A 26037-nucleotide genomic window follows, 5' to 3' on the forward strand; every position below is an offset into this window, starting at 1 on the left:
TCTTTTTCTTGTTCAAGTTGGGTAGATTTTGGTACCAATTGCTAGGGAAGAGTGATGGACAGTTTACCTGGGGAAAAAAAACAAAAAATTCAGTTCTAAATAAATTAATTTGAAATATTAGATCTTCATTATTTCAGGTTTTTACAATGATTTTGTGTGTGTGTGTGTGTGTGTGTGTGTATAAGTGTATTTTCTTTTAGGAGCTTACATTTTGAATAAAAATAATGAAGTAGGTTAGGAATATTCATAATATATTAGGTCAACCAGGTGCCTCAATTATAAAGACAAGGGAGCATATCTCACCTGGAAAAGTTACTGAGATGAGACTAATATATAGGACAAATGGCTCCACCCTAAAAACAAGCACTTACAGAACAAAGAAAAACAATGTGTTAAAATTGTTCCCAAGCAGGAACAAAATGGGTATCTATGGGTAAACCTTTTCACAGTTGTCATCACCTATCTAAATACGTCATCTTTCAAGAAAAAAACAAATGAAACCATGCACATGTCTTTCAGGGGAAAGGGGAACTCCGATCAAATGTGCATGTAGGAAGAGAGAGAATGGTAATTTCTTTTTTCTTCTTTTTTCTTTTTTTAAGAAACAGTGCACAGGGAGCCTGGAGACTATAGGAGGTACTATTGGAGGGACTATGGCATGATCAAGGGGGGGTTGTGGAGGCCAACAGCCTATGCTTTAATTCACAAAACACTGATGGTATAACTTGATTCAAGTTCTGTAACCTCTCTGTGCCTCAGTTATATCATCTATAAAATAAGGGTAGCAATACAGTATGGAAGGACATATTTGTAAATGACATATGCGACAAGGGGTTAACATCCAAAATATATAAAGAATTCACACTCAACACTCAAAAAGCAAATAAACTGATTAAAAAAATGGGTGGAGGATATGAACAGACAATTCTCCTAAGAAGAAATTCAGATGGCCAACAGACACATGAAAAGATGCTCCTCATTGCTAATTATCAGGGAAATGTAAATTAAAACCACAATGAGATATCACCTCACACCAGTTAGGAAGGCCAACATAGAAAAGACTAGGAATAATAAATGCTGGCGAGGATGCAGAGAAAGGGGAACCCTCCTACACTGCTGGTGGGAATGTAAATTAGTTCAACCACTGTAGAAAGCAATAAAGAGGTTCCTCAAAAAACTAAAAATAGAAATACCATTTGACCTGGGAAGTCCAATCCTAGGAATTTACCCAAAGAAAACAAGATCTCAGATTCAAAAAGACATATGCATCCCTATGTTTACTGCAGCGCTACTTATAATAGCCAAGATATGGAAGCAACCTAAGTGTCTATCAGTAGATGAATGGATAAAGAAGAGTTGGTACATATACACAATGGAATACTATTCAGCCATAAGAAAAAAACAAATCCTACCATTTGCAACAACATGGATGGAGCTGGAGGGTATTATGCTCAGTGAAATAAGCCAGCTGGGGAAAGACAAGTACCGAATGATTTCCCTCATTTGTGGAGTATAACAATGAAGCAAAACTGAAGGAACAAAACAGCAGCCGACTCACAGACTCCAAGAAAGGACTAGGGGTTACCAAAGGGGAGGGGTATGGGAGGGTGGGTGGGGAGGGAGGGAGAAGGGGATTGAGGAGTATTATGATTAGTACACATGGTGTGTGGGAGGGAGCTTGTGGGGAAGACAGTGTAGCACAGAGAAGACAAGTAGTGATTCTGTGGCATCTTACTACACTGATGGACAGTGACTTTAATGGGGTATGAGGGGGACTCAGTAATATGGGTGAATGTGGTAACCACATGTTTTTCATATGAAACCTTTATAAGAGTTGATACCTTAATAAATAAATAAATAAATAAATAAATAAATAAATAAGGGTAGCAATATGTGGTAGACCCCATAATGTTCCCTGCCTTTCCCAGATTCCCCTTCTCAGCTGCAGGGAGTGGCCTTCAGCAGTCAGCCCTCTTGGGGGATTGCCTTGGCTAAGGAAATTGTCTCTTCAAGGTCATATCTCCTTCTGGGGCACCCCACATCCAGTGACTTATCAACAGGGATATAAAGGCCTGAACCCCTTGACCCAGTTCAGGGGAGCTGGAAGAGCCTTCTCAGCCCCCAGAGCTCCATGTGGCAGGTGGCTGAGAACTTCATGGGCTCCAACTTCATCTCACTCTACTCAGTCCTGCTTCTTCTCCTCTCTTCCCCAAGAGTTGATCCCAGGACCACTCATAAAGAATACACCTTGCAATACTAATCTCTCTCTCAGAGTTTGTTGCCCAGGGAGCCTGGACTGTGACAAAAGGATGCCAAAGGGTGATCCTTAGGAATAAATAAGTCACTTAACAGAAAGCACTTAAAAAGCATGTGCACATAGTAAGGGGAATATATGTGTTAGCTACGGTATTTTCTACTACTAAAGTATTTTCTTATGAGGTTATTAAGGTCTGCAATAGCCTTTTTCCACTTTCATGAGTCATTAAAGGCTGATTGCAGTGATTTTAGTTAATTTTTCATGTGTTGTATTCCATACTAATAAAGTTAACTGGCTTGTTTTAGGTGATAAGAAAAGAAAGAAATGTATTTCTGCACTTTTTGTGGCTATTGGAATACCATTATTCTTGATTGTTTGCAGAGTGAACTATAAACACCTTCTCTATTATTATATTTTGTTTTAACTGAGGAAAGGTGAGTGTGAATTACATTTTTATTAGGCTGGGATTACACAATCCCCTGATAAAGACTTATTTATGAGAGGAATTCACATTTGTAGGCTCATCTGAGATGAAACAAATGTCCTGAGCTTAGTCCATTCTGTTCAGACGGAAACAGTTCTGATAACCAGAGGACTGGATATTAAGCTCAGTTCGTAGCTACATTTTTTTTTTTCTGGTTCACAAATGCTTGATCTTTCTAGACTAAAATAGAGATGAAAGCCCTATAAAACTGAAGTTTCCAAAAAACAAGAATAACCAAAGATCTTCCATATTTAAAAGCGACAGATACAAGACTACATAAAGCTAAATTTGAAAAAACAAATGTTATCCAAAAAAATCAGATTATACATTAGGCCACAATCTAACACACTCAAAAGTACATTTCTTCATTTTTATCACCTTAAAGAAAGAACTGACAAATGCAAGCTGGCTGAAAAGTTAGAGGCTGTGTTTGGTATAAGACCTTATCTTCTTTTTTATTAATAATTCTTCAGAGAACTGTATAATTTGTTACAGTTGTATGACTTGGTGAAGGCCATGTTCACAACATATACAGCAGGTGACTATATTCAGTTTCTTCCAATTGGAAAGCTGAAAGTTTGTGATTTTGCTTCTCTGTGTTTGTCCAGTATTATTCCCTGATCCAAAGCCTTCATTCTGTGAGCAGGTTTGGAAATCATCCCTAAAAGAAGCGACCCTCCCTGTCCCATTCAGTGGGAGTTCTGGGTTGTTTGCTTCTTATCCACCAGATTCATTTTAAAGGCCTTTGAGACTCCCAGCCACTCTCCTTGGCAGTCAGGTACTCATCCTCATTCCAGTGGGCCCCTCGTTTCTCAGCCACAAGCTGAATAAATTGGGAGTGGCTGGCATAAAGCTTAACTTTATCACTAATGTCTACCCATTTCACTTTCTTGGCATCATCACCAGCTTCCAGAGGAAGGTGATCCACAATCTCACCTGTTTCATCGTCTGATAATTCACAGACTGTCTCCATCCAAGCGTTACCTGTGTTCCGAGGATCATCCACATAGACTTTATAGACCACAAAATGCTCCTGGCTGAATAGTTTGTTCACCTGTTTCTCCAGCTCCTGTGTTTCTGCTCTGATTTCTGTAAGGAGTTCATGGCTTCCTCACCAAACTCTCTCTTCAGTGTGGTACTGATCTTCTCTCCCAGATCCACCATCTCCCAGGGAGGGCCCACTCTCCACAGTCCTTTCTTTTGATGGCTACAAACTGCAGGATGTTTCTCTCAGAAGCAGGGTGGTCAACTTTTTTTCCACCTGGTTACAATGGGATCTGCAGTGTGATTTGGGACCCCAACGCCCCAAGAGCCCTCTGTCCACCAGGCCTGTCCGGCCGGCAGGATTCTTATGGCCACCATTTCCCACCTCATGCAGACCATTCTGACTCTCTCTCTCAACATGCCCATCCTTCTCATTAAACTTAGGAGAGAAAGCTCCTCTTGCCCAGTGACGGTTCTGCACACCTGGGTCGGGCCAAGACGGAACTGGCAGTGTACCCCACAGGCCTGTGATCCAGCCACCCAACCAGCCAGCTCACTTCCTCCTCCGGCACCTGACTTCTCTCCATAGAGATGTCTTGGCCTTCTTGTGGGACTTCTCAGCACCATTCGAACCTGACATGGTGAAGTTTGGGGGAAATCCACGTAAGGAACACGGGCTCCAGCTGGCCGCGATGCCGGGAAAGCGGCTGGGCTTGGCTGCCACAGAGGCCCGGGTCCCGGAGCGGGGTGCCGCCGCCGTTGCCAGGCGGTGTCCAGCCATCCAGCGCGGGGGGGCCCGCGGGGCTTTAGGTGCCTCTCAGCGGGGCTTCCAGCCGCTGCGGCGCGCATGAGGGCGCGCACCACGACCCCAGCCCAGCGCCCCCTTTTGTGTTTAAATAAAAACGCCCGTCATTTGTGTATTTACTTCACTGAAAGATTTCCACATCTGTAAAGGGCTTCCACGTGCTGGGGTTGAGAACGTCATCCAAACACCACAACACAACGGCACAAAACTGCCTAAGTGCTTTCTTGCTTACCGGGCTTTTAGCCCCTAGAGGCAGATTTAGTTCACTGCGTCTAGACGCCGTCTGCTGGGGAGAGGGCAGAATCAATGTGTGGCGGGCTGGGGGACGCTCAAAAGCCTAGTGAGTGTGGCCTCAAAGGGGAAGGAGAGCTCACTTGGTGCGCCCAGCATGGTCCTGGCGAGAAACTCCTTTGAAGTGTGATGTGTGCGGCATGAGAGATGGTTGCCAATCTTGGGTCCATCATCCACAAGCTGACTGGCTGGGGCAAGCTGCGGAATCTTTCTTTTCCTAGGAGCGTTGGCTGTAGCCTGCCAGTGCCACGTCAAGCACGGAGGACTGTTCTGCGGGATGGGCCGTGTGACCTCCACTTGGAGTTGGGGAGGCAACACATACATTAAAAAAATAGAACTAACATTGGAAGGGTGGGCAGTGCTGGGTAATCTTTAAGAGCTGAACATAAACAGGTTCAATTCCAGCTTCCCCTTCACTGGAACTTCCTTGGGCAAAGTTACTTAAGCTCACTTCCGTTTCCTCATGTGTAAAATAGAAGTAATATCTACCTTATAGGGTTGTGGTGACAAGTAGGATGTTACATGTCAAGCTGTTAACACAATATCTAGCCCACTGTACACACTCAAAAATTTTAGTTTCTATTACTATAGTTATTAACTTTCTGACCCTGCACCTTGAAAACTGCATAGATTAGAAAATGGCAGTTGAAATGATTATGGGAATTGAGCAGTTCACATATGAAATCAGAGTTAAACAGCCTATGATTTCTCTGGAGATATTCAGGCAGAGCAGTAATGCTCTCTAGGTCCTGAAATGAGAAGATCCCAGGTTAAGTCATTATATCTAAGAAAACAAACCCTAGGGAAAGGTATTTTAACATTTGAAACAGTTTTAGAGCAAATGATGTACTGCATACTCTCATTGAAATCCAGAGGATATTTAACATTTCCCAAAGTTTGTTCCATGTTATGCCAGTCCTGTGAGTAAGATGTTCAAGGAATAAATGATTTGATGGCCAAATGTACTGGAAAATGCTACATAATTCATCACCCTCCCTTAGAAATTCAGGATTCCACTAGTGGTATAAAGATCCTGTGAATTCCAGTGAAAACAAAACCTATACTGCTCAATTCTGTTTTGTCCAGTATCTTCCAAACTACTTGACCAGAAAATGCTTCCTTTATGTGATAGCTGATAATATTTTTAGGAACACAAGTTTAGAAAACACAAGTTCCTCACCCTCACGTTAAGAACAGTTTTAAAAATGTGTGTGTGTGTGCTTGGGGGTAGATCTCTAACCATTTAAAGTTTTCACCATCATCACTATGGAAGGCAGCTACCAACGACCATCCATTGCCCTCATAAAGAACTCTAAACTTAGAAACTCAGAAATAGCTGGGACTCTAGAGAACACAGTTGTAGTAAAGGACTGAGAGTAAAAAATATGAGACCTGGTCATCATTAACAATCATCCTCATCGTTGTTGAGAATTTGCTGTGTGCACCACACAAAGTACCACTAGAAAAGAAAGGTGATTATTAAGGGACACAGTTCCAGCTCTGTAACTCATGCCTTCCTATAGCTGCGTTTTTTTCAATCATGTAATTCGTATTCCTCTGAGCCTCCTAGAAATGTATTAGGAAAACCACTGATATGAAAACTTAAACATTTTGGAAGAAGAGCTGTGTAAATTTCTCATGTTATTATTCCCAAGTCTCAAAATCTAGCTCAGAAGGAACACGTGCAGTAGAGGTCTTTAGTCTGTTCTGGTTTTAGCTTCCTCCCAACATAGACTGTGCATCTTTACATCTGACACAGTTTCTCTGGGTCATGGTTCCTCAATATAAAAGGAATCGGTTGGCCTCTATTATCTACCAAAGTCCTTCCAGCTTTAACATTTTATGATTCTAGCATCTATGAAAATCTCATTATTGGGAAGCCAAGGTTAGTTTTTTTCATGAATCAAGAAGACCAGATGTTCAAATATAAACAACCAGCTGCCTAGGGGGTACTAGACACTTGAGGACAGCAAGGGAGCAAGGAAGGCTTGTGTGTCAAGCACAGCACAGATACAGCGGGCCAAAGAGGCATTCATGGAATACCTGGAAAGGGACATTAAAACCAGTAATGATGGGTTTTTGTTTTGTGTTTAGCATCATCAAAGGGAAGAAGATGGTTAAATCAGACCGTCTAATGATCATGGTGCAAAAGGTGTCCTAAGGGAAGGAAATGAAATACTATAGTAGACCGAAAGACTGTTTGCTGGGAAGCCACTTGGGAGGTTCTTTTTCCTAAACTGTCTTCTCAGGCAGAAATGTCTGAAGCAGAAAAACAGAGCTAGACACAGAGAATGTTCTGGTCCAATCCATAAGAAAGCCCTAAAATAACTTAAAGCACAATCAGAGAACAAATTTTTGGCCTGTCACTATGAACTATTCCTAGATCAGTGATTGCTGTGTGGTTCCCATTTTATCAAGAATATCATGGGGGGCAGGGCAAGGATGGGGTGGACCATGGTGATCATAGGACCTTAGCAGTGAAAGAACCCCTATCCATCCTTCTAACCTCTCTTTGGAAAGCAGAAATAAGTGGTACCCAGAAAATTGGATTATCATGAAATATCCATTTCTTCCTAAAGTGATGCTAAGGCTCAGCTTCTGAAAGAAATCTGGAAGGAAACAAGAGAAAAGGTTTTCTCCTCTCTGTAGGGTGATGATACAGATAATAATTAACAACGATAAAATTACTATCATCAATTAAGTGCTTTCTATGTACCAGTCTGTGACATATGGGTTTGCCAGGTTTGACTACCCAATTTGAATCCTGGTTCACCCACTTCTTGGCTTGTTGATCTAGGCACTTCCTTAACTCCTTTGGCCCTTAGCATTCTCATCTAGAAATAATAATGGACTCTATGTTATAGGGTCAATATGAGATAGAGATTAGAGTAATGCCTAGTTTGTACTTAGACTCAACAAATATCAACTATCACAACTATTACTATTAGTCACTTTACATGAATTATTCCATCCAGTTATTCAACACTCTATGAGTTAGGCACATACATCAGTAGTATCACCAGTTAACAGACAGGACATTGCAGATCATAGAAGTTAAATAACTTGCCCAAGGTCACACAGCTAGTTACTGGTTTGTGTTTCAGAACTGGAAAGGATTAACAATAATAAACTTGCATTTACTGACAGTCTAAATGAATGTTGAATTTGATTTTATATGGCAAAATGACACGATTTATTATAACTATGAGAAAATTTTGAGTTCTTTTAAGGTGGTTCTCCTAGGTTTACTCTGTATATGAGGGAGTTTGGAGAGAGACAATGAAACCACTAGCGACCTATTGTACTAACACAGTTGTAAAGAGAAAATGCCTCAAACCATGGGCCAGTTCAGACTAGAAAGATAAGTCAGAGAGATAACCTGAAGTGGAAGAGAAGGGGGCCTGAAAAGAAGAGTCAAAATCACCCAATTTAATACTAAAGGGCCCAAAGGATGGTGATCACAGGCAAAAATCGGGAAGTCGGGAGAGCAATTGGCAATGCTGAGTTTACTTTTAGGTGGTCAGAGCATGGGATGAGTGTTTTGGGAACTTAAGATTCTGCCCCTGACATCTCTGCGCCTGTTTCCTCTTTTATAAAATGAGGAGTTGATCTAGGATTAATCCTTTGGATTCTTTTCAGCTTCCTAGACGAAGCATGTAAATAAAATATAGAATGTAGGAGGAGGATTTCAGGGATTAAAGAGTCAGTGAGAGATCAAGGTATTGGGTTGTTAGTCTGGTTTTGAAGTAAAAGAAAAAAAAGGGACAATGCTTGATTTTTTTGAAAATTAAAGAAAACTGTGCCTTTTAAGAAATAATTTAGGCAGGATAATTAATACAGCCACACGTAGAATGGAGGCCATCTACAAATTAACCTACAGTAAAATGTGTAACAAAGTCAAATTTATAGGAGAAAGAAGCTTCAGTTTGTGTGGTGTGATGTGAAGGTGTTAGGAAAGTCCAGCTGCCCCAAAACAATGTCTTCCTGACCCTCTTAAAATACTGCTTGGATTTACACTGTTAAAATAAGCCCTTCTGAATGTAGTTTGTATTGTAAAATGCACATTTATTTCACAGCCAGCTGCTGTCATGCTTTCCAGTGAATTAGTATAGCAAGCTGATAAGTAGCAAAGGACAGTCAACCGAAGGAGACAAAGATTTGAAGGGGGAGGAGGAAGGGATCTTTTTTGATATGTGTGGAATTGCTCAAGTCAGTCAGTTCAACAACATGTGGGTGCCTATTCTGCCCCAGACACTGAGCTAGGGATAAGAGGTAAAGAAATTGTGGTTCGTTGGCTCAACGAGCTTCCAGTACAGAGAGTGGACTCCATGAGGATAATAGGACTGAAAGAGCTTTGAAAAGTGGGATCAGGGACCCAGAAAGGAAAAGTAGAGGGGTAAAGAAGATTCTCTTCCATGACAATTGTGTTGAAGGATTGGACACTCAATTAAAGGACTGCTTTTTCTTGGTCCCAAAATTTGAGTTGGTAGGTTTGACATTCTGTAGACTGCAGAATGAAAGACAGTTCAAGTCCTTCTACGTCGACTTTTTGGCCCATTGAAATTTAAATTAGTAAAATTTGTCTGCATTAGAAATTGTAAACTGTATTGTTGACTACGAAGTACATGTGTATCACTCATTTTTCATGTTCTCCTCCTCTCCTGGAATGTTATAGTATGCAGTTCTGATTGCACAGTAGGATTGCTGAGGCTGGTGGCAGACCAGGCAGCAGGAAATATAGAAGAATGGGAGCTAGAAGGGTAACAGAGAACTTCTCTAAACAGCAGACCAGAGGAGCACTGTATTTTCACAGATGGCATTCAACACACACCCTAAGATGTAACTAGGGTGTTATTATGGTATGTAGCAGAGAAGACTTTCAACTACAGCTTAAAAGGCTTAGGGGACCCGTTCTGACCCTGGAATTTATTAGCTGAATAGCCACAGGAAATGATAATGATATGAAGACTGACTGTATGCCAGGCACTGGGCTATGTGTTTTGCCTCTAAAAACATTTAATTCTCACAATGACCCACTGAGGTAGATTCTATCATTTTTCCTATTTTATAGACGAGGAAGCTAAAACACAGGAAATTCAAGGTCGTATAACCTAACATTTGAGTATGGTTAGTCAAACTTCAGTTACCTGAGTCAAAGCCTCAATTATCTCACTTAAAAATAAATATGTTGGGCCAAACAATGTCTAGATTTCTTTCTGGCTTTAAAACGTTATGATTCAAATTCTATTAATTATACCCATACTTAATATACTTAGGATTAATCTGTGTTTCTGAGTTGTTCCCTCTTAGAGAACTGAGTCTAAAGGCAAATTTCTGAAATCTGGTGTCTTTTTCCTAACCATCCCTTGTGTTTCAGTTGAGTGGGACCATATTGTTCCCTGGTTCACCAAGAATGCCCTTCCTCAATCTCCATGTTTTGGAATATTCTATCCATCCTTCAAGAGCCAGCTGAAATACCACCTCCTCCAGAGCCATTCTCAATCTTTGGATTGGGGGTTTGGGAGAACTACGTGTGTTAATGAAAGGGAAAGATGTAGGCTAAGAGGAAGAAAGGCTGGAGGGAGACACTTAAAATTGAGGAAAGATAAGAGAACTGTCAGTAGTGCTGTTGATGACTTGCAGTAGTAAAGCTTTCCCTGTGACGGGAACAGTGAAGCCACCAAAGTTATAGTCAGTGGCCAGCGAGTAGCTGTGTAGTGAAGATTAGATGAGATAACATGTGAAATGTCTACTACAGTGACCAGAGGGGCAACAATATGACAGCTCCGAATTCCATTGTCTACCACAAGAACCCGCTCATCTCTGTCATGCTGACGAAGGCTGCCATCCTGCCCAGGAAGGAGTGGCACAAGCAGAGGTGAGAATAGATTTAATGGGTGAAAGAGAAGTCAGGAGTTATATATATGGGAATGGAAAGAGAAAAACAGGAGCCAGAGCTAGAGAAGTTAAGAGAGGAAAAGGAAACATAAGGGAATCCTGGTAGAGAAGAGGATAGAAGGGGAAATGGAAGCAAAAGGGCAGAGAGGAAAAAGAAAGAGGAAAGGAGTTCTGAGGAGTGGAAAGAAAAAGTCTGTGCACCCCTGCAGAATCTGACCCAGAGGAGGAGTCCCAGAGGTAACCAGGTGCCACACCCAAGCCCAGAGTGCCAGTCACTTGCCACTGTGCTTTTAGATCCAGCCTCCTTTCCTGCTCTGACTGTGCTGTAGCAGTCTGACCCCTGCCCTCTGTCATCTTGCCCACTGGCTTCTGCTTTCTAACAATGGATGGCCCCGGAGGGTGGGAAGAAGAAAGAAGCCAGGGGATTTCTCACATTCTCTTTGCTTTGGGAGGCATCTCCAGTGGCATGGCTCTAGCTCCCTGTGAACAAGCCCTTCCTGATTCTGGCAGCCTCCCTCCTCTGCCCCTCCAGCCTCAGGGGAGGAGATGCATCCAGCAGTTGGTGATCTCAGTATTGCCTCACCTTCCCCATGTTGTACTTCCAGTTCTTTCAACACCTTTGTAACAGATTCACTGCATTAACTCATCACTATTGAAGTATCTGGGAAAGAAAACTTCTTTCACTTGGGTTCATCCTCCGAGTTCAAAGGCAGCTTTCCCAGGGAGACCGGAAGCAGAGCATCTGGAGAGAGAAAGAAATCCAGCCATCCCAAGAGTCAGGAAAGGTCAGAGTGCACTTCTACAGTGTTTGATTGAAGAGTGACAAAGCCACATTAGGTGCCAGAGTTGGGGGACTCTTAGCCTAGGAATTATCGGTGAAATGCCTGGGTTCATGGCCATTCATGTCTATTCTTCCATGATGTGCTACTATATTCCCTTTGATCACCTGAGTCTTAGGTTAAGGAGCACTTCAGTTTTATTCCTCCAACAGTTGTTAAGTGATCATTATGAGTATAGAGGACACATAGCTAGGTGTGGTGAGGAGAAGACAGACACAGGAGAGATGGACGGCATTGTCAGTTTTTGGAAGTGTTTGCTTTTTGCAATATGAGGGTTGTGACCGTCTATTAGGAAACCCTCTTGGTGGAGATTTTCTTGAGTTTCTCAAGTCCCAGCAGAGCTACAGACACTCAGAGACAATTATTCTTACAATGTTCATCTCTCCCACCCCCAGAGCACTGTTAAAACCAGGCTCCTGTTCTTAAGGAATTCACAGGTTCATGGGGGCACAGAGTAGGCACATGTCTGACCCTCAAGCCAGACTTGATGCCAGTCACAAGGGAGGGGTCTGCATGGGGGTCAGGGAAGCTGCACAGAGATGGTAGGAAATCCGAGTCTATGTGGGCTTGAAAAGTGGAGGGAGCTACAGGGTTTTCTGGTTTTCTGGCAGAGAACAGAGTAGGATCCAAATCAATTGGGAAAGGACAGAGGCATCCGAGGTGCTGTCTATAGGGGCTTAGGGGTGAGGGCTGGGCAGTGGAGAGGAGACTGAAAGTGGAGGCCCAGTTGTGGAAAGAAACTGGGAGAGAAAACTCTGAGACTGAGGGATGGGGGCTTGAGGCCATGGGGAGTCATCAGAGGATCTTGGTCATCGTGAGGCAAGGTCACTTCTGGAATGGCAACTTTGCTGTGTGGAGGACAGATTGCAAGCAGAGAAGCTGGAGGCAGGGGCAGGGAATGCCAGCTCCCAGAGATAGCTTACATAGGAAGCCTCAGCTGGACCATCGCCGCGGAGGGGGCACATTAACATTTGAGCTGCTTTTCTATCCACTCAAGGGCAAGCTTCCTCCGGGGGGAGTCCCCCTTTTACGGCTAGATGATATGTAGTCTCCAGACCCAGAAGTTTCAAATTTCTCCTTGCCAAGGTCGGGTCACTACAGGTGGGCGATTGCGAGCCCTGGGCCAACGTGGGGCACCCCCCGCAGCCGCCGCGACTGGTCCCCTCCAGGCCCGGGCGCTGCCGCGGGCCGTGCCGGGCAGGGCGCTCCGGGAGCTGCGCGGCGGTTGCTTGAGGAGGCCTGGCGGGCGGCGGCGAGAGGCTGTGCCCCAGTTTGTGTCCAATCAGGGAGTGCGGGCTGTGCCCCGAGCCGGGCAGCAATGCGTAAACAAACCCACGGCAACTCCTCCGCCCCCTCGGCGCGCTCGCCCCGCGCCCGCCGCCGCCGCCGCCGCCGGCTCGGCTCTCCTCACCCCCGCCACCCGCCGGGCCGGCCCAGCCCCCAGCCCCCGCGCCGCTCGCACCCCCGCGGCCCCGCCCCGCCCCCGCCGGCGCGGGCTCCTCACCTACCGCCCCACGCGCGCGCTCGCGCACCACGCGCCCCGCGCGGCCCGCCCGGATCGTGGCCTCTCGAGAGCAAGGTAAGGGCGATGCGCGGGGACGCAGGCGGCTTCCCCGCCCGGCGTGGCCCGGGGAAGTTTCTGGCGTCGCCGTTTTCCGCTGGGCCGGGGGGAGGCCCCGGCGCCTGGCGAGCCGGGAGGGCGGGGGCCGCCCGGCGCCCGGGGGTCACAAGTTGCCCAAGCCGACATTGGTGCGGGCTGCGCGGCGGGGCGGGCGGGGCACGGAGAGGGGCCGGAGGCGCGGCGGGGCCGGGCGCGGGGAGGGCCCCGAGGAACTTTCTCCTCCCCCGAGGGGCTCCTTCCAGCCCCGGCCGCGGCCCCGTCGCGGAAGCCGCCGGCTCCCGGGCTGGAGAGAGACCATGAAATGTGTTTGAAGAAGCTGACGCAGTTTGTGACGCCCGCGGCTTCCAGACGGGGACCGGCCACAGCAGCGCCTTCCCGGGGGAGGGACGAGGCGAGTCGGCGCTCGGGCCCTTCCCCGCCCGGAGCCGCGTGCCCGGGCGCCTAGTTTGGGGCCCGTTGGCTCGCGGCGCGAGCATCCAGTCCCGGCCGGGAGACGGGCCCGGGCAGCGCGCGTCGCTTCCGTTTTGATTAGCTCTGGTTATTATATAAGCTGTCACGGAGAGAAAAGGGGCGAGCGGGAGGCGCGTTGGCGAAGGCGCGTCGGCCTTCTGCGAGTGGCAGTGAGGCGCCGGAGGCACGGCCGGGCGGGGACCCACCTGTGCGCCCTCCGCGCCCCCTGCGGGAGCCGCCCGCGCACGTGCCGGAGGGGGGGGCCGGGGCGGAGGGACGTGCCCGGCGCTCCCCTCGCGGCCCTGGGAACTCTCAGGCATCGGCCGAGACGTGCCGTTTCCCCTCCGCCACCTCGCCTGGGTCTACACGTTTCTGGCCCTAAGCGTTTGTACTTTGAAACATTTGTTTAATATTAAGGAGGCTGCGTGTGCGGCCGTCATAGTACGCCCGGAACGTGTGGCCGCGAGCGCCAGGGCGGTGAATGAATCATCGCCCCGCGGACCGGGCGCCGATGATTCATGCGGGGTACACACACGCGCGCGTACTCGCGGTGTGCCTCTGACCCAGGGACAGCGGCCCTTCTGCAGCGTGACGCTTGGAGGGGCGGGGGAAGAGTTAATGCAAAAGGTTGGCGGCTTATTTTTCCCCCCTGCCTAATTTTGGGGTACTTTGGGGATGTCGGTTTCCCCAAATTTCCCAGGCTTGTTTTACGTTATTGGGAGAGTTACGGAGATTCCACTTGGCTACATTAATAAGTCGGTGGAGGAGCGCTGATTCGCTGCAGGGCTGGGTCCCGTCTCATTCAGAATTTGGATGGTGTCGTGAGGCATTGAGCTCTGAAGGAATCCTTTTAGTAATTGTCTCAGCTTAAGTATCGCTAAAGTAATTAGCAAAACTTAAAAAGTTAGTGGATCTAAAAGAAAAATAAGTGGCTCCTAAGTAGAGGAATCCTAATGAAAGATTAAGGTTTTTAGATTTCCTTTTTAAAAGCCCAATCCTAAAGGGAACATACTTTTCCATTAATACAGAACTTTCGACCAAAGTGACCACCCTTAGAGACTAACTTGACTTATTCCCCACCCCACTACATCCTTACAGGATTAAGAGTAAAATTTTCTCATCCTTTAGGGCTCATTTCAAAGGGCATCTACTTAGCAAGGCCCTCTTGATCACCTCAAGTAGCTTTTTATCCCTCATCCCAGAAACCACCCCCCAGTCCTGTTTTATATTCTTCACAACACTTAATCGCTATCTGAAATGATTTTGTTTAGATGATCCTTAAGTCCTGTCTCTTTGCACTAGAATGTAAACTGCACTGTGGCAGGGATTTTTGCCTGTTTGTTTACTACTCCAACTCTAGCACCTAGCACAGTGTCTGGCATATATTAGGCACTCAGTATTTGTTGATGTAGTGAATGAATAAATTCCTTTTTCCTGATTTTTTGGTGGGACTTTGACAGTTGAAATTTATTGCCTTTTGTGGGCAAGGCACTAAGATGGTACAGTTCTCATTTTCTTCTTCTTTTTCCTTCCAATTTTCTTTTGATTCATTTCCTTCTGTGTGCTGTTAACTTACAGCACAAGGTGGGTTTGAGCATCATATCCTAAGATGCCGAGTATGAAGGCATATGGGAGCTTTGTTAAGAGAAAATTACTGTATAAGTCAGTGGATCATTAAAAGTATTATCTGTGCTATTTGGAAAAAAAGTGCAGGATATTGAAATGGATTTAGCAAAATCAAGTTCCCACAGAACTATGTTTCTACTCGTATTTGAAATACTTGTATTTCTATAGTCCTCCCTCTCCACTGCCTGTGCACCAGCTCAAATTTAACTGCAGTTCAGGAAGGTCCATAGTAGGTAGCACTTAATATGAAGTATTAATTTAACTAAATGAATACAAGATTTACATCTCTGCAGAGGCCTTAACTCTACTTTGTTTTTAATGTTGATAACTCCGCCAAAGAGTTTATATGAATTATTTAAGATTGTATTTTAAACATCTTAAATGTATTTGTAAAGAATTTTTAAAAAGCTATAAGTCAATATACAATGGAATGAGGATTCAAATGTAATGCGTAATACCACCTTCTTAGAGTATAAACTTTGGTAAACTTCATGTTATTATAAACACTAAGCTTTAGAACATGTTAGTCAGCTTTAATTTTGTAGCAATATTTTTAGAATTCAGTACTTCCAGAGTCACTGCTAAAGAAGAGTAGGCACCCAGCAGTTCCCTTTTCGTAACAGCTGTAATCACTTTGAGAAGCATAATCTTAAGAGGGAACTCAGAGATAATAGAAATTTAAATCTAAAAGGGACCTTGAAATTGCTCAGCACAGTCCATTCCTTTTTATGAAACCCTTTGCTGAGGAAATTAAGGCTCCTTGAGATGACTTGGCCAAGATGCGGGGCGGGGATTAGAACCACGTGTCCTGACTTGCTGGAAGTCCTTGTATTAGCCAGAGCCCCCCATAGGTGGGTGAGGAGTGGTTCCTACCATTAATGGATTATCTGCCTCTTGCTTATTAACTCTTAGTAAATCTGTCTTTTTCAACTTTGTACCCTCCCGTGTGCCTTGGACATCTAGAAGCTCAACAAATACTTGTTGAATGTGGTTGGGCAAAATATTTTAAATTTAAAATATACTTAAGGACTGAAAAAGCTGGAAAATGTATCTATTCAATGTTGAAGAAGTTTTCTAACAAGAGAGTCCAAATGTTGCCAGTAATTAACCTTAGAACTTTATAGTAGTGAAGCTGTAATTTTCATGCCTCCAAGATTTCAAATAAAATGGCTTACAACTTACAAGTGTGTGTGCTTGCTTAGTTGGCATAATTATTCATTGGAGAAGCAGTAGGAGACAGGAGTCAAGACATCTGGTAGATCTTGCCTCTGCCAGAGTGTCCAATTAGAAAAGCCATACTTTACAGCCAGATAGAATTGGGGCTGCTCAGCACTGCTTCTAACAAACAGGACTCTCCAGAGCAAGTTACTTAACTTTTTGAACATTCCCTCATCTCTAAAATGGAGGCAATAACTACTTACCCCGAAGGATTGTTGTGAGGTGGGGTTAACATATGTAGAGTGCCTAGTGTACACTAGTCCCCTAATAAATAGTAACGGCTATAATTATGACTTGCTATTTTTGAGACCATGGGAATAGCTTAATCTCTCAAAACCTCAGTTTTCTCAACAGGACAGTTGGTGGTTGAAATAGGAGTGTTGGGAAGTTAAATGATCCCTAAGATCTTGTCCATCTCTATAGTTAAAAGAACCAGTAAAGAATGCACAATACTGCAATTTTAGTTAAAATGATTCATATATCCTTGATCTAATAAGAACTACAAAAATGGTTAGTTTCTAAGCCTTCTTAAGAATTTGGCATAATTAACTCTAAGTACATTTTCATTATTTTATATGCTCTATGGTGGATACAAAGTTAACTTGAATATTTCAATGTCTCATTCAGCTTTGTACCAATAAAGCAGTATAAGGAGTGCATGGGTTAACCTGGCATAGACACCCTTTCTTTGGGGAGCTTAAGAGTTATGTAGGGAGTTTAAGACAGGTAACCAAAGGCTGTAGGTTGTATTCATGGAAGAACTGTTAGAGAGGCATAAAGAAAATGCTTTGTGATTGCAGAGAAAGAAAAATTGGGGAACTCTTAAGGAATCTTGAGCAAGGCCTTAAATAACTTGTAGGATTTCAACTGGCAGAGGTATAGGGACCCACCTGTACTAAGACTTGAAGGAAAGGCTATATGAGCACATTCAGGAATGGAGAGAAATGGGGTTAAGCTGGAGAGAGAGGAACCTGGAGGCAGGATAGTGGGACAGAAGGCTAGATGGTAAGGTTAGGACCATAATGGGAGTATCTTGAATGCTGGGCTAAGAAGTCTTTTTAGTAGGCAGTAGGTAACCATCAAAGGCATTTTAAGTGAGGGAATGTGTGATTAAAGCTCTGCTTTAAGAAGATTAATCTGCATGGGAGGAGCCATGGGTAGTTCTAGTTAGAAAGCTTTAAAAAAGTCTCCAGAAGAGAAGCAATGAGAGCCTAAAATAGGGTGGGGACAGGTGGGTAGGGTGTGATTCTGTGGAAGTAAATCCAACAGGACTTGTTGACTAATAAGATGGAGATATCCACGACGGAAGCTGAGTGACTTTTGTTAGCAATGGCAGGAACTGAAATTGTCAGAAGGGCCAGTAATAAAGGCACTTGCAGAGTTGAGGTTGCAGAAAAACAAAGAAAAGGCATATGCAGTCAGCAAATATTTGTCTAATTAATGGAAACCATCATAAGTTTGAATTTGGATATGTTAATGTTTTTGTGCCTATGGACCATCCAGATGGATGTGAGCCATTAAAAACAGGAAGATTTGGGGGCATCCTCATGAAGGGGGATGGCAAGCTGTGAAAAGAGTTCAGAGTGTGGACAAGAAAAATAAAGGGCCAGGGCACAGCCTTGGAAAAACCAGAATTTGTGGACTTGGAGGAAGACAGAAAGAGGCTAACAGGATGCTGAGAAGAAAGAAGTAGCTAGAGAATGAGGAACAGGTAGGGTAAAGAAAGGTGAGAAAAAAGAATTGGAGGAGGCTGATAGGTAAAGAGGCTGAGATTGAGGACTGGGAAGAGGTCCTTAGTTTTCTCAGTGAGACCATGTCAGTAGCCTTCAGGATCCTGATCATTTGGGGAGTAGAGACAGAAGACAGCCAGGTATCTGAGGGGTGCCTGAATGGGAAGCAAATGGAGAAAATAAATGTGAACTACGATTGGACTGTGAAAATCTCAGAAAACAAAACCTAGGAGAGGCCGGAGAATATCGTGGCTGTCAGTGGAGAGAAAGGGACTGAAGATCAAGAGAGGGAGTGGGAGGGTAATTAATGCCCCAGGCCTCCCCAGGTAGGAGGGAGAGGAGCAAGACCAGTACCCTACATCCAGAGTGCCCAGGGCAGCCTCACTTCACAACTCTAGTCCAGTTTAATTACAGGATGGTATTTGGGCAAATATGACAAATACTTGGATAAATAATGCCCACTTTTCCTTCAAAGGAATGTCCCTTTTTGAATAACAAATTATTTGATCACCCTGATCATGACACAGGTAAAGTATTCCTGGAAAAACAGATATGACAGGGAGAGAAAAAGAGGTTGAAGGAAGGCGAAAGGAGACTGAGATTTACAGAGGAAAGTTTGAAGCTGGGAGAGAGAGTGGCTGCTTCGAACTGAAATGGGTTGGTTCCCTTCTGTCAGGGCAAAAAAAAACAACCCAAAGGAGGCCAGGGTTTGCAGGAAGGAAGGTGGGATTCAGCAGGAAAGTTGGGAGGTAGAGGAGAGTGGGAGCAGTTTGGAGTAGCTGTGGGTCTGAGCTCCACAGGGAGGCAAAGGCAATGAGACCCTGACAGATTGCTAAGAGGCCTTGGCCTTAGACTTGTGATGCAGTGAATCTTCCCCATTTTCATGACTTTTTCCAGGAATGCTCAGAAAATTGGAAGTGAAGATGGTGTGAGTATCACTGAAACTGCCAGCTCCATATGGGTCCCTGGTTGAGTAGGAAGGCAAGTGAAACTTAAAATGTTGATGGGCTGGGAGAAGGAGCAGGAGCTGTGAGATTAGAACGTATAGGACCTGGTTCAGCAAGAACAGAGGAAAGGGAGAAGTAGGAATGTGGATGGGTGGTTCTCAGGCTAGTGGCAAAAGGCATGAGGAACTTTCAGAGTATCTTAATTATTATGGAGGGATCAGTTATGAGCAATGTTGTAAATTCAAAGTGTGGCTGAGTTTGAGGATGGTGAAGTGACACAGGCGTGAGGTGGAAGGTCATTGATCTTCAGGGAATATGAGGCCAAGGTGTCACATGATTATATAGTAATGTCAATGTCTGCTTTAAAAATTCTGGAATACATTACTTAAAGCCTTTTTGTGCTTTTAGTCCACAGAGTTGGGAAGTACCTTAAAAATAGGGAAGTTATTCCTTGATATAGAAGATGAGGAAGCTAAAGTTTTTTAAAGACTTTATAAAAGGTTTGTGACTTGCCCTAACTCACAGATGTGCAACAGAGCTGGTTCTGGAAAGAACCAAAATCCCTGAATCTCAGTTTAGTATTGCCCTGTAGGGCAGAAGAAATAATTAAAATACCCACTGAACAATATCTTAGAAAGCTTCCTCACCATAAGCTAGCCTACTGCTTTTAGAACACCAGTGTTTATGGGCACAGATCCACTGAGGAGAGCTGTGGAATCAAGTCCATGTGCTCTGACTTCTAACTGAAAGATAGGTGATGGCATCTTTCAGGAGGGCCCATGAAAATCACCAGTTCTTTCCCACTAATTAAAGAACAGAGAAGAATCAGCACATAGGCAAAATATAAACTTCATTATTGATGAAGGCTAGATTGGAAGACAAAGTTTGGTGCAAAGGCCAAAATGGTCTAATGCACCCCCTATTCATTAGTCTAGACTATAGAATGACCTACCAGATGGAAAGTTTTGAAGCTGCAGAGCAGAAATACCAGGTTTCTGTCTTTCACTGTTCATTTAGAAAGAGAAAGAGGCTAAATTTCTCATGCTAATATCTTTCATAGAAAAAGTCCACCCATTTGAGAACTGAGAAACAGACCAGAAGCTGTCACATACCAGCCAGCCAAATTGCGCCACCTTTCTGGGAAGAATATGGTGAAGGGCAAGAAGACAGAATCAGACAGGGAATGTCTCTCCTTTAGAAACCTTGTGAGTGGGAAAGAGGTATTTGTTCCCTTTGAACATAAGGTCATTGCTTTCTTGTTTGCATTAGACCAACCTCTGAGGTGGCAGGTGCATTTTTATGTTAACTAGAAGTGAGCAAAGTGACTAAGAACAGTTTGAGCATAGGTCCTTCATTAATCAACTTCACAGCCATACCTAGTGGAATCTTCCCTGGGAATCTTAGGAAATGCACAGATGTCACAGCAGAGACCACCAGATATCTTGTTTCTGAATTCAGAATTTGGAAAAGTGGAAATTTCTTTCTCCTCATAAAATGTTTAAGGAGCCCTTTATTGGACATATGGCACTTGGAATTAATGCCGATTCTGTCCCCATTAACGACCTTACTAATTAAATATTAAACACCTCAGTTTTCTCATCGGTAGCATGGGAAAAAATAATACATGCTCTCTTTCCCAGGTATTTGGTGTGAAAGCTCTTTGCAAATAGTGTTATGCAAATATAAGGCATCGATATTACCATATGGAATCAAGGTAAACTATGAAGTTTAAGAACTTTTAAAAAATTGTTTCAAATAAAGCAACTAAGATGACTTGAAGGCTAATGGGACTGATTTAGTCATTTAAGGTAAATCATGATGACTTTTCTCCCTTTATGCACGTCAGCATGTGTAATAATTCTGGTTAGTAAGATTAAAACGCTGTGTTTCATGGCAAGGGAAATTTCTGCCTTTTTATCTATTTCTCTTTTAACTGTTAAAAAAAAGTAATTTTTATTGTAAAATATAATACATATGTAACTTCTGAAATGTAAAACATACAGTTTTTACATGATAAATTTAAAAGTGAGCATCCATATAACTATCACCCAACTCAAGAAACAGAATACTTTCTATCCCACAGGAATCTTTTTCTTTGTTAGATGATTGGTTTTCTTTTCAGGGAAGTCATGAGTAGTAATAGGAGGCAGTTATAAGTATTGACAGGTCCAAAATCTGTGCTTCTTTTGAGTAGAATTTGATCAAAGATGTAATATTAGTGTTTTACTCTGACGACTTTAGTGTTCATGACAAGCCCTGGGTTTACAGCCTAAGAGTGCAAACACTATGATCCTTTGGATGTGAGAAAAGTCTTTGTGCTTAATTATTTTTTAAATGTCCTGATCATCCTCTGCCTGTCTTAGAAGCAAAACAGCTAAGACTCCAGTATTGATGATGAGAAAGTGCAATAGTTAAAGGTATTCTTGGAAAAAACTTGGCCATTAGCAAGGCAACTACCTTTCAGCTCAGGCCACCATAGGCTAGATTTGGAGTGGCAAGAAGTAGTCAATGTGTTTTGCTTTATTGCCTGAAAAACCTACTTTTTAAAAAAAAATTATAATCCTGTGTTCTAAATTCTACCATTTTAACACTAAATTAATGAGTCCATAAATGAAAAGTCTTTTGTGGTATCCAGAAAAGGATTCTCTTGAAAAGTTTCTTTTTTTCTTAAGATTAAAAAAGAAAATGAGCATTAAAATAATTAGAAAAGTATTTTAGCTTCTTAAGTGTGTTTATAATAGAAAAGCTATCATTGTTCACAAAATTGATAAAGGCTCATATTTTGGGACATTTTCTGTGGTTGTAAGACTTAGTTATTGGGACTTCACATTAGGATTTGATGGACTGAATATTTGTTTACTATTACTCTCTCCAAAAACACCACTATAGGATGAAAAGCAAATAGACCTGAGGCAACTGACTTAGTGTAGTGGAGAAAGTTGATCCTGATGTGCCGTTAAAGGAGGCTGGGAATAGATACCGGGAAGAAACAGCCAATTTATCCTCTAGAATCCCAGAAAGACTCTGGAATTAGAGACTCTCTGAAAATAAAGCTGTTATTGAAAGTCTGGAAAAGGACCTATACCTTCAGACTCTCCCCATCCCCTATAACAAGAGGAAGCTCTTGTTGGAGACTGGACATTTTTTTTATCTGGAGAGATTAAAGTAAATTAGTGGATCTGGATTTAGGTATACCAGGCATAAAAGAGGGTAAGAGAGTGAACTAGTCAACTGAAAATGGAGTTTTCCCATTTAATGAAACTATGCACATGAACACTGAGACCCTATGCTCCTTTTCACCTACTCCAAAACTAGGAGAGCCAGGTAATTGCCAGCCCAGGCAAGATATTGAAGGAAAGGACTTTTCTCTGAGTAAAAAGAACAGCCCAAGAGAAAAGACCTATAAATACTGACATTTGAGGTCCCACAATGAAAAACTGACTTGTTACCCATTCTTCCTACAGTGAGCCCACTAGTCAAGAGCCCTACTCCGTCTACACCATGATCACAGAACTTGCAATGAACTTGTAGTGCCTTACTCTTAAATACATATAGCCAATGACAATGAGACATTTGAAGAATGCTTTCAACAACAACAAAAAAGCAGAAATCACATCAAATGAGGGAAAAAACCATGGAGAAACAAATGCAAGGAGAAGGAAAATGAAAATAATCAAAATGAACCCACCTATAATTAATAAAGTATGAATGGATCAGTAAAACATATAATCAGAGAATAAGATACAGATCTTGGAAATTAAAAATAAGATGGCAAAAAGATCATTGGAAGAGCCTGAAGATAAAATAGAAATACAAGCTACAAGATAGAAAAAGGAAAGAAGAAATAAAATTAGAGGGACAATTTAGCAGGTATGATAGCATACTAATAAGAGTTCTAGAAAGAGACTACAGAGAAAAGCAGAGAAGAGGAAATCACCAAAGTAGTAATACAAGATCTTTTTCCGGAACTGGAGGAAGAAAAATTGTAGATTAAAAAGAGAATGAATGAAAAAAGACCCACGCAATCAACATACAAGACATATCATTGCAGAATTTCAAAATACTAAGAAAATGGGAATATCCTAAATCTTGCAGGCATTGGGGTGAGGAGGACAAAACAGGTCACATGCAAAAAGATTGGGAATTGGAATGGCACCAGATTTCTTAACAGCAATACCTGAACCTAAAGGACAGTGATCAATTCCTTCAGAATTCTTAGGGAAATTATTTTCAGTCCAGAAATTCCAACACAATAAAGATGTTTTGAGGGCATGAAAGATCTCCAAAATTTATTCTTTATGCATCATCTTAGAGGAAGGTACTGGGTGGTATATTTTATTAAAATGTGGACATCAACCAAGAAAGAATAATATATGGGATGCTGGAAGTAGGATTCAAACACAGGAGAAAAGCAAAATTCTAGGATGACAGTGAAAAGAAATATCAAGTTGACAGTAGTACAGCAGACCTAGAGAAAAGGCAGCCCAAATGAAAATAGGGGGAAGAACTACACTAGGCAGGAGTTTTCAAATAAAACAACAAAACTGGTAGATGATCTGATACATTTGACCAAGGGTAAAATTCTCTTCCGAGGGTCTTTCCAGTTCCCAGGCAGCATTTGAGATGAATTATTGATTCAAAAAACCTAGTAAATGAAACAAAAAAGGGCAGTTATAAACTAGAAATATAAATAGCTGTACAAGACACATGGAGTGAAGTTGGGCTTAGCAGATAATAATATTTACATAGGTCGTAATATAAATCACTGGTATAGTGGATAAGACTTAGCTGTTACAATAGAGACTCCGCGGGACTGCAAGTTAAATAACAAAGAAATTTATTGTAACCTCATGTGACAGTTCAAGATGGTCATTTCAAGTGGTGTCTTTGCTCTGTGCTGCTATTCAGGAACCCAGATTCCTTCTGTCTTGTTCTGCCAGCATCTGAGGTGTTGCCTTAATATGTGTGGTTAAAACCTGGTGGCAACATGTCCAAGTTCCAACTTGGAGAAGGGGAGAAAGCGGTGGGGGGCAAAGGTTTAAGGCTCAATCCTGTAAGTGGCACACATCTCTTACACTTATATTCTGGTGGTAAAAACTTAATCACATGGCCACACTGAGGGACAATATTCAAAATGTTTAACAACTGGTAGCCCAGCCACTGACCAATCAGTACACGGGTCTGCCATAGAGTGGGAGCTGCTCTGGAAGCTCCCTGCCTCTAGCAGATGTGAGCCCTTTGCTGGATTCTCGGAATGCAAGCAGGGGAGGGTCCCAAGGAGGGATCGAGAGAAACTTGGGTAGCAGTGGGGAAGTATCTTAATGACAACCGGTACAACTCTACTAAAACATACAAACTACGTATTAACCCTGGCAATACATGACTGCAAGAGAGGCTGAGGGAAATACTGACATAACTACATTAGAAGACTGGAAGAGGATAAGCTATGCATAATAATACATCAGTCGTTACATGTATTACTAACATATGAATTATTAAGTTAAATAGAAAATGAATTAATCAAAAATATAAGTATATACATACTGTTTAGGAATATAAAATTATTATCAGAAGAGAGCGTTAAAAGGTTTTGAAGTGGTTTGCCTTTTGGAAGTGGGTTTTAGGGGTCAGTGGAGAGATAAGACAGGTTAACTACTGTATTTTCATTTGAGCCAGGGAATACCATATGTATTTTAAAGTGATTTAAAGTAAAATAATTTAAAAATAAAATTACTAAGAAAAAAAGTAATGTGCACTGCCAGTAAGTAGAATAGGGAATAATTTATATGTATCCAGAGCTTTAAAAGATGTGTTTTTAAAGTTATGCAATTGTTGTTTAAATGTTAGAATCCTCACTCACAACCGTGATTCTAGCCCTTACTCTGTCCTCGAATCATTTGAGGGAGACTTAAAAAAATTAGAAGACTCCCCCTATCTTAAGATTCTGACTTACTTGGCTCTGGGTGGGCCCCAGGGAATTAATAATTTTAAAAAGAACCCAACTGCTTCTAAGGTATAGCTAGGGGTGACTCATAGCTAAGACACTTAAACACCTTTGTTTCTGCTTTTGAAATGTTCCTTATATTCTTTCTATCCTCTCTTAACTGCTTCTGCTTAAAGTCAGACCCTCTTTCTCTCAGTTCTAAACTAATATGGTCTATTTTGGGTCAGAAGAGTAGGAGGAAAGAAAGGGAGAGACCAGGGAGAGGTCATTTGGATGACTGTGAATAATGAGAGTGGCTGCACCGAGAACCAATATTTGCTTCCTTTTGTTTTGTGGAAACTGCTTAAATTGATGACCTTATCCTGAATTTCCTGTTGGGTGATTTTAGGGTTCAAGTTTAAGTAAATTTGAACTTAATAACATTTTGTTGTTTTTTTCCCTTCAGTGTTTCCCCAGCTGCATCCTCCAAGTACCCTCAAGTTCTTTTATCTCCCCTGACTCTCCCAGCTGTGTTCTACCAGATGTTCAGCAATAGCAGCATTTCCATTTTGTATCTGGGATCAACAGCAGTTTTCATAGCTGCCTAGTTTTCTGTGAGGGAATTCTTAGCAAGCAAGAGAGATGAAGGAATATTAAAATTATATAATTTCCATAGGTTAGAGGTCATATTGCATTGGACTTTTGACTAGAGAGAATTTGTATACCTAAAAGAAGAAATATTTGCTGTGAAGATAAGAGAAACGTTTTGGACTTCAGGGAAAAACTTCTTTTAAAAAAAATCTGATAACTTTATTAAATATCAATAATTACAGGCAGAGTTAATGTTTCTTTTGTACATTTCCCCAGTTGCATTCCCTGCCTCCCTAGATTCAACCATTCTGGTGAACGGGGTGTGTCAGTGATGTACTTGTAACTGTTCCATATCAATCCAGTGCCCTGCACC

General features: G+C 42.7%; 1 protein-coding gene and 1 pseudogene across 7 annotated transcripts in view; one reads left to right on the top strand and one right to left on the bottom strand.

Moving 5' to 3' along the window:
- Positions 1-1898: 1898 nt before the first annotated feature.
- LOC130684613 (ADP-ribose pyrophosphatase, mitochondrial-like) lies at positions 1899-5721 on the bottom strand (annotated as a pseudogene).
- A 6750-nt stretch (positions 5722-12471) lies between these two features.
- PCGF5 (polycomb group ring finger 5) overlaps positions 12472-26037 on the top strand; it is a 129811-nt gene continuing 116245 nt past the window's right edge. For 4 of the 7 annotated variants that reach the window (XM_057506071.1, XM_057506073.1, XM_057506070.1 and 1 more), the window contains exon 1: positions 12472-13137. In XM_057506071.1, coding sequence (XP_057362054.1) covers positions 12596-13137 — 542 coding nt within the window. In that variant the 5' untranslated portion in view covers positions 12472-12595. The remainder of the gene's footprint in view (positions 13138-26037) is intronic. The other 3 variants (XM_036924830.2, XM_036924900.2, XM_036924478.2) reach the window with 3 other exon arrangements.

The sequence above is a fragment of the Manis pentadactyla genome, chromosome 8 (genome assembly GCF_030020395.1).
Source record: "Manis pentadactyla isolate mManPen7 chromosome 8, mManPen7.hap1, whole genome shotgun sequence".
NCBI lineage: Eukaryota > Metazoa > Chordata > Mammalia > Pholidota > Manidae > Manis > Manis pentadactyla.